We start from the raw sequence: 9,182 nt of genomic DNA on the forward strand, positions 1-9,182 counted from the left end.
CTTCTAGAAAATCCTCAATCTATAAGCTTTTTAACAGCTTCATGTGGCCGTAAATATTTAATTTTAACGTTTTAACATTTCCGGGCAAACAAAAAAAAAAATTTGTCAAACAACAATATAAAACGCAGGAAACTATAAATTGGTTATTCTACAATGAATTATACTATAAATTCTACACTACAATTGGAAAATACTGTAAATTAATAAACTGTTGAAGACGTTTAATTTCTCCGTCAGTGCCTGTAGTCCCATTTAGCAACTTTTTAGCAACTATCTGTTTAAATAAACGTAACAGTTTAAAAAAATCATGAGCGGGATGTAACTGGTGTTTTATGTCGTAGAATAAAACGTGAAAGTATCTTGAGCTTGTGTGAATTACGGACCTTATTTTAGTTTTTTCAAACTCACATTCAAAAAACCCATTGACACTGGGATGATGGAAACGTGCTGACTCACTTCCCAGTTTTTGCCTACAGAGTGACGTCATAGTTCCACCACTCTATTAAGTGTTGCATTTTTCTCCATTCAAAACTATAAGAGTGACATATCTTGGGTATTCTATAGTCTTTAGTATCACTATCACAGATGACCACAACAGAAGTTGCTTTGCAAAAGTAAAAATGTTTAACTGTAAAACACTGTCTAAAAAGTATAATTTTTTTTTTTTTGCAGCACAGCAATTCATGTCTAAATAATAATTTGAGATATATTCATGGATTTTAAATGACTAGTGGTATCTCAATCATCAGTTTTTCTCGTTTCATTTGGTATATAATATTTCACAACATTTTCACCATTGGGTGCAACAAACATGATGCAACACATAAAATAGCATAGAGTTACATTTGACACAACACACTATGTTTAGAAACTTTTTTTTTTTATCTAATATCTAAAAAAAACTATCTAAAGACCCATCTTTTTAGCCAGGACTTGATCAACTAATACTAGCGCTTATTTTTTGTTTCTATTCTATTCTATTCTATTCTGTTCTGTTCTATTCTATATAAAAAACACTAGCTATGTGTACTGCGATAACTGATACTTGTCATGGCACTGCTTGAATAGTAATACTGTTGTTGTTCTCTCGTTGGTCTTCTATGGTTCTCATTTGTAATTCGCTATGGATAAAAGCGTCTGCTAAATGATTAAATGTAAATGTTTTAGCCTATGCATTTGTTCTACACAAAAGTATGAAACTTACCAAAACAAAATGCCTGGCAGAAGAGTGTGAGGATGATCTGACTCAGAAGAACAGTGGGAACCATTGTGAGCGAGCTGTAAAACACACACACAAACAACAAATATTACTATTTATTTAGAAGAAATATCTTACGCGGTCAAAGCTGTAGGCCTTTCTTACAGTTCGTGGCTCCTTACCAAGTAAACAGTTTACAACGGAAAGATTTTCAAGTTAATCAAACGGTTTCACGTCACCTCAAAATAACATACAATTCCCTCTTAATGCTCTGTCGATCCTTAATGCCCTGATCGTGACAGTCAACAAAAGAGTTGTCTTGCTTAACTGCCAAAGCATAATCGAATTTACAACATGTCTGGACAGAACTACAGTAACGTTATAGTGTCGCAATTCGGTTTTTATTTTTTTTATTTTTTTGCTGCTTCCGCTCTAGTTTCGCTTAAGGTTAAACGACGATCGAGTTCGAAGGCAATTATGGAAATATGAAACAAACATTTTGACTTTTTCCTGTCTTTTACTTCCTTTCTATTTTTAATGTTAAGGACTTTATAGCATAACAAGTTACATGTCAACTAGTCTGTGGGATGTGAGAGGAGGAAACAAATCATGAATGTGTAATTGTGATATTGTTGAAAACCAGTAGAAACGTCTTATGTCATTTCAGTTGTTTTATCCAAAGAGACTATAATAATAATATGCAAGTGCTCAGTTTGCTTAACTACGGTGCCTGTAAGGTGACTTGTTCGGTTTACTTAGTTTTGTCGTGGTCACGAAATAATAACTCGTGGGAACGTGATAATATGTCGATGCCACAAGATATTAATATGTGGGAACGTCATATTAACTCGTGGGAACGTCATATTATGTCGTGGCCACGAGATCATTTTGTCGAGGTAACGACATCCTTATGTCGTGGCCTCGAGATGCTATGTTGAGGGAACAACATCCATTTCTCGTGGCCACGACTTCTTATGTTGAAGGAACGACATGTTTTTCTCGTGGCCACGAGTTTAATGCGTAAACAAACCTGCGTGCCCATAGCAACCCGGGATTATCCCATCAGAGATGGATTCATTCATATTTTATCTTGAATTAAGTAATTATTATATTAACCGTATGCTTTGGCAACCAGGCTGTATTACATGCGATTGTCAGCATTCAAATTAAGTTTATCATAAATAAATATTAAATGAAGTGCATAATAAAATATAAAAACTTTTTTTATCCATCCTACAGTCTTGTAAATCCATTAACTTATAGTCTTTCCCCGTAATATGTGTACATTATTATTATTATTAGCCTATTATTATAGTTTTTTTTTTCTTCAACTTCGATCTCTTTACTTAACATTCTGAATACTTTTATAAATAATAGCTTACTGTAAATGCTCGACATAAACATAAAATGTCAAAATGCTTAAATTTTATATGTATAAATAATAAAATAATTTCGTAATTCAAAATAAAATATGAATGAATCCATCTCTGATAATCCCGGGTTGCTATGGGCACGCAGGTTTGTTTACGCATTAAACTCGTGGCCACGAGAAAAACATGTCGTTCCTTCAACATAAGAAGTCGTGGCCACGAGAAATGGATGTTGTTCCCTCAACATAGCATCTCGAGGCCACGACATAAGGATGTCGTTACCTCGACAAAATGATCTTGTGGCCACGACATGATATGACGTTCCCACGAGTTAATATGACGTTCCCACAAATTAATATCTCGTGGCCACGACATATTATCACATTCCCACGAGTTATTATGTCGTGGCCACGACAAAACTAAGTAAACCGAACAAGTCACTTTACGGGCACCGTACTTAACACATGAAGCAAGGTGTGTGTGTTTGTGTGTGTGTGTGTGTGTGTGTGTGTTTAGAGTAGTAGCTAGAATATAAAAAGAAAAGGAAACAGAAGTAGCCTATTAGAGTTTTCTTTTTAACAATAAAAAAAAAACCAAGTAGATAGATTAGAAAAAGAACAGAGAAAACTGGTGTTAGGGGCCTTTTTTTTTAAAGAAAACATGCAGTTAGAAAATTAATAGAGTATACAAGTTTTAGCGGGCTTTTTAAGATAATAGTAGAATAACTTGATACACAAATGGCATATATTCACAGTGATTATACTCATATTTTGATTAATGCAAATCTTCTACATACAGTATGTAGGACTGTGAGTTATGAGTTAAAGCTGCTTTGTGCATGCTCAAAATTTTGTTGAAGAACAGACAAAATATGCCTGCTCACAGCTCAGTATGAAAGTATCAATGTTGTAATTACTGTGCAATTGCATTTATACTTCCTTTTTTGAGCATTATTGAACAGTCTGTGTACAGACAGCTAAATGAAACTGCTCCCTGAGCGCCGCACCATAAATGGCTGCCCATTGCTCCGGGTGTGTGTTCATGGTGTGTTTGTTTGTTCATTGCTGTGTGTGTGCCCTTTAGTTGGGTTAAAATGCAGAGCACGAATTATGAGTGTCACCATACTTGGCTGTATGTTCACTTCACTTTGGAAGACTTTTGCTCACAGTGTTTGTGTACTTCTCGTAAACGCCCTGCAGGTAACGCTGCGATCATCCAATTGACTAATCTATAAATATAGACTATATTTAATCCTTAACCAGAAATAAAGGTGTCATCCACACCTAAATGTATCAAAAAAGATGAGACTGTTTTTGAACTGCACATTACTAATTCCACCAAGGGCTTCAACAGTCCAACTAGCTATTCTAAAAAAAATTCTGTCGCATGAACTTTATAGGCATATGCCAAGTGTAAGATCATATTTTATCTCAAGACACTTTTCAATAATAACAGACTTTAGTTTTCATAGTCTATTGTTATATATAATTTACAATATTCATATAGCATTCAAAAAAACAATACCACTTTCTACAGAACACGTGTCCCTTGTTCACATGCTTATGTAAAGTGTCATTCATTTATTAAGTATAAAGTCTCAACACGCACTTCACTGTATGTGCCTTCCACAGAAAAACAATTCTGCTTCCTGGTTCACAGTAGGCAGCATAAAACAAAAGCCCTGTGAAACCTGTATGAAATTTACCCGAAGGACTCAGACTCTGTTTCAACACTCTGAGGTTTTATTTTAGAAATGTAGAAGCAAAGGCTGTATTTACATTGCTCTTAACTGAGAAGTGAATACCATAGTGGTGGAACAACTAGAGATTACATACAAAAATAATGAAATGTTTTTTTTTTACACACATACCAATCATCTGTTTGACAGCACAGTTACTGTATGCAGGCTAACACTAACTGTCTATGAACTGACCTTTTGAAGAGCAGGCCATTGTCCTGTTGATGATAGCAAAACAAAAAAACATCACAGTGTCATCTACATCTAAATGCATCCTATATACAAACATCTATTCCTTTTTGTTGGAACATCCTATTAAAAACATACAAGTTCAATTTACAGACTGAGACCCTGTAATGAAGCCACAGACCCTGTAATAATGCCATTATAATGAAACATAATATAATAAAAATGTTAATGCCAAGAAAAATAATACATGACTCCCTAATTAGAGTAAGTCGCTGTGAATAACCCCTTCTGTTGAATTCTCCAAAGTTTCTTATTGATGGTAATACTTTAAACATTATTTGTTATTACAGCGTACTGTAGTTAAACAGAATCTGAAGTCTTGTTATCATGCCTTTATAATTTGCATTTGCAAATTTGACTAAGTTTCACATTTGCCAATTTGTGTAACATAACAGAGTAATAAAGAAGTATTAATAACAAGAATAGTTACTGTACATGATCCCTACAGGCATGTAAAGTGACACTCCACCAAAAAAAACAAATATTTTCTCATCATCATTTACCAAGATAAACTTGCATTTTATAGACTGATAGAGCTGGATCACTCCTCTAAAAAGCTTTGTTTGGGTTTCACAGAAGAATGAAAGTCATTTGGGATGACATGAGATCATTTCATTGTGTCACATATCCTTTTAAGGCACTTTTCAACATCTTACTGTAGAAAAAGCTGGAACAAACTCAATTCAAGGCATTGGCTTTGAGTCTGAACAAACAATGGACAGAGTTTGCATGGTTCTTATTGTTACTGAACACACTTTCAAATGAATTATTCATAGTTATTGCTGACATTAAATGCAAAAATGAATACCAATGTTTTAGGCATGTACTTATCATTTGCTTTGAGAGCACAGTTAAACACACTGATATAAATTGTCTATTTGAATACTGGGTGAGAAATGCAAAGAACTCTGCTGGACAGATGTGGGATCTTGGCCGGTGCTCTGGGGTAATTTCAAAGCTCCACATGCACTTAGTGCTTGTTCAGTACTGATGCTCATGCTCAACTGTCCTTCTGTGCTCTTTGTTAAGCCTTGAAAAGCCTGATATCCTTCATCAGTTGGTGTGACACTGCCATCATCCAGAATAAGAGTAGGATAGAGTGGATTTGTGCTGGCGATGAGATTTTTCATAATGCACTTCTCATCAACATCATCTGAAAGACTCATACAAATATCTGCATCGTTTCCATTTTCTAAAACACTGCTGAAGCACAGATAGCCATCTTCCATAGTATCATTAGTGGGAAAGTTAAACTGGCTTTCTCTTGCATCCAAGTCTGAATCTTCCCTCTTGTTGGACTGACAGGAACGATCAGGGCTCAGCTGATCCAGGAATAAAGAATCATCAGTGGCTGATTCCAAATATGACATATTACTGAAAACTGATGAGCCGGAGCAATTGCCCGAATCTCGGTTTGCACGGTCGGGTTCTCTTGAGAAGCAGATACCATTAACACTCTTGTTTGACCTGCTCATGGTAACCTGATTGTAGGGGGATAACGATGATGGTTTGTTTGGGGTTGGATGTAAACTAAACAGGTCATCCAATGCACGCTTGACATGTGATGCGACGTCAATGGTGCAGATGTTCTCTTCAGGGCTACTAGTGCAAGCCTGGCCATAATCCACTTGCGCCGACTCAACACTGTGGGAACTTTTCTCATTGTTTGTATCTACTGATAATGCTGAGATCCTGTAGGGAGACAAACATGTTGAGTCATTATTAATCAGAGCTAAAATGACTCTAGTCTGTCACATGTTTTCTGAAGTTGATGCTTTTTTTTAAGGGGGGTGGGGGTGGCGAACAAACAAAACAACATACAATTTCTTATCCTCATGAAGGTCCAGTGTTGGGATCTCTACATGGATTGTGGAGAACTTCATAACAGATGGAGGCAAAATATGACCCTGTTAAACATGAGAGAAAAACTAAGGGATGTATTTTGATCATCATTATGATGAATTATTAACATTATTGATTTTTTTTTTGGTAGGATTTTTCTCCCACCTTCTCCTCTCCAAGATTGGCATCTATTTTTGGCTTGGAGATTTTGTCCCACCAATTCATCTTCATTCTGTAATGAAGAAATAAAGTGTGTAAGAACTGAATTTGTCAAGGATGTGTGAAGGAATAATAAAAATGTGAGAAGTTTTGTTATCGAATGATGGAAAAACACAAAACAGACAACTCACCTCAAAATACAGTAGAAGATAACAAAAATGATGATGATTAAACCAAGACAGAGAGTTGGAATCACCATTTTGGCTTTTTCATTTGGGGATGAGGCTGTAGAACATGTATAAATTGATCTGGATTATCAAAGACTATTAACACAGACGCAATAATGACTTTGAGACAAATACAGATAGACTTACGTGCGGTGAACTCAACTGGTGCGCTCTGGTCACTAGATACACTATGATCATTATAGCCTGTGCTTATTGTTGCTGTCAGAACGTAGTCGGTATTTGGCTGGAGATTTTTGCCCACAATTTCAAAGGATCCCACAGTGTTCTGCACCGTCTTGGATATCTGTATGAACAACGTTTTTCTTTTTAGTTCTTTATAAAAAATGAATGTGTGAATATGTGTATTAGGGTTCATGTTATCTATTTAACATATATCATCTTCCTTACCTTTTCAAGTCCTCCTTTGATGCCATAGGTCAGGTTTATTGTCAAGGATTCCAAGAAATTTTTTAAATCACTTATTTTATACTGGTCATCCCAAGTTACATTAAAGTTTCCATTTTCAGTCTTCTGCACTGATAAGACTGGAGTTTTCGGTTTGACTACAGAAAACGACAAACACATATGCAAATATGCGAGATAAGATCGGATTAAACTTTTTAACTTCTTAAAATCATAAATTTAGAACAAAAAAATCATGTGAATTCTACAAATTTAATAGAAAGGGATTAACAATAACTTGTATACAACATTTATACTCACTGAAGTCTTCAGTCTTTAATGTTTTGCTTAATAAAACATCCATTCCTTCCAGAAGTGTAGCAGTGAAGATCTCTGTTATGACAAACCCTTGCACGTTAATTTTGCACTCACATTTGTCACTGGGATGACTTCTCACAAAGATACATGGTTTATTTTGAAACCTGCAATTTAAGAGATATTTATGTCAACTGGTCGCTAAATGAACAACAATACATTCCATTATAGAGGAACTACAGGCCTGTACAAACACTCACCTATTGAACACATTATGTTTGATGTTGAGCTTGTATCCAGAGCAGCTTTTGAGTCGGTCAGTGGAGAGACTGCATTTCATCACTGTGTCATAGTCATTAAAACACTTCAAGTCCTCCTCTGTGGGCTCTACAGTGATTTTAAAGATTTGAAAATAATATCACACATGACCAAAGTAAACAGATGTTTTGTAGTAAATAAAAGTAGTTTAGTAAATAGTGTAAAAAAGGAGTGAGGACATGGCAACATTTTAAGCTATGAAAGAAACGGTAAACATTTGACAAAACTGGTGTCGTCCAATCAGCACGCTCTTCTTTAATTTGATATAAAACACCCTTTTCATTAACATGTTTTAAACAAACACAAAACAGGTTTGAGCCGACGGGGAAGTTTGAACACTTTTTACGGTACTTCTACTGAATCAATACAAAGAAGAACAGTGTAAAGATTAACATTTAACACAATTGTGAGAGAGACATAAGCATATAAATACGGAGATTTTATATCGAAGTATACAAAGGAGGGAAAAAAATATGTTATCGAAACAACAAACGCTTACCGTAACCAAATCCATTGCAGATGAGTGCGATGATGATCTGACACTTAATAAATGAGGAAAACATCCTGTGTGGCAATTACACGTTACAAGCTATTTATAAATGTAAAACAAATAAAAAAAATAAAGATTCCTCGCAAAATATAGCCAAAATGTTACGTTTTCATACCTTTCGTGCCTCTTCCACAAAGTAAAAACAACCCAGTGGTTAAACACGAGTTCAGTCACAAACAAATACAGGTTACATCTAACATATGCTTCCCTATTTGCAACATGGAAGATGCCAAAAGGGGCGTTTAGAAGTTTCCTGGAACTCACGTAGCAGTTGTGTGCAGTTCCACGGACTCCCGCTAAAACAGAAACGCCGTGCTCACCCCGATCTCCTGCTCGAACACAGAAGAATTCCACGGAACCCCGTCACCAGAGCCCACGTCAGAGATAATCAAGCAAGATCAGTCGCATGTATGAGACAGCCAAACTCAAAGGAAGTCATTATGCAAGGACCAAAAAAGGAAGAGCAAAATGAGACTGCAAACTGATAAACGTTGTATGCAATTTCAAGTCCTCTAACTTTAGCCTACTTTTTTTCAATATTAATAACCTACCTCAATCTGAAACTGAAAATATATTAAAATGCTATATTATTTATTAGTACATTTCTCCAGCATAGACAGGCAGAGGTTTATTTTAAAAGGAGAATGAGCCATACGCGTCTGTATGGTCTGTCTGTGTGAGTGAACCGTCGCTGGGGAAAAAAAAAGGTAACTTCCAACTTCCATTTCGCTCGGGTTCTGCTTTGGTGACCACTTGTATGGGATGGTTTTAGACTCAAAGTGATTAATGGATGCACGCACATTTATGAGTGGCT

General features: G+C 35.7%; 1 protein-coding gene across 1 annotated transcript; it reads right to left on the bottom strand.

Moving 5' to 3' along the window:
• Positions 1–4,288: 4,288 nt before the first annotated feature.
• LOC132149861 (uncharacterized) lies at positions 4,289–8,381 on the bottom strand. The gene is made up of 9 exons (XM_059559201.1): positions 8,318–8,381; positions 7,761–7,887; positions 7,507–7,667; positions 7,192–7,346; positions 6,931–7,087; positions 6,748–6,841; positions 6,563–6,629; positions 6,377–6,462; positions 4,289–6,247 (listed from the first exon to the last, which is right to left on the bottom strand). The coding sequence occupies exons 1-9, from the start codon at positions 8,379–8,381 to the stop codon at positions 5,407–5,409; spliced, it is 1,752 nt and encodes a 583-aa protein (XP_059415184.1). The 3' UTR covers positions 4,289–5,406.
• Between the last annotated feature and the right edge of the window lie 801 nt (positions 8,382–9,182).

The sequence above is a fragment of the Carassius carassius genome, chromosome 1 (genome assembly GCF_963082965.1).
Source record: "Carassius carassius chromosome 1, fCarCar2.1, whole genome shotgun sequence".
NCBI lineage: Eukaryota > Metazoa > Chordata > Actinopteri > Cypriniformes > Cyprinidae > Carassius > Carassius carassius.

Coding starts and splice junctions, on each gene's coding strand:
- LOC132149861 (XM_059559201.1), bottom strand. CDS start 8,381: ATGTTTTCCTCATTTATTAAGTGTCAGATCATCATCGCACTCATCTGC. Junction 6,842..6,930: donor ACCAGTTGAGTTCACCGCAC/GTAAGTCTATCT, acceptor CATGTTCTACAG/CCTCATCCCCAAATGAAAAA. Junction 6,248..6,376: donor CTTCATGAGGATAAGAAATT/GTATGTTGTTTT, acceptor GTCTCCCTACAG/GATCTCAGCATTATCAGTAG.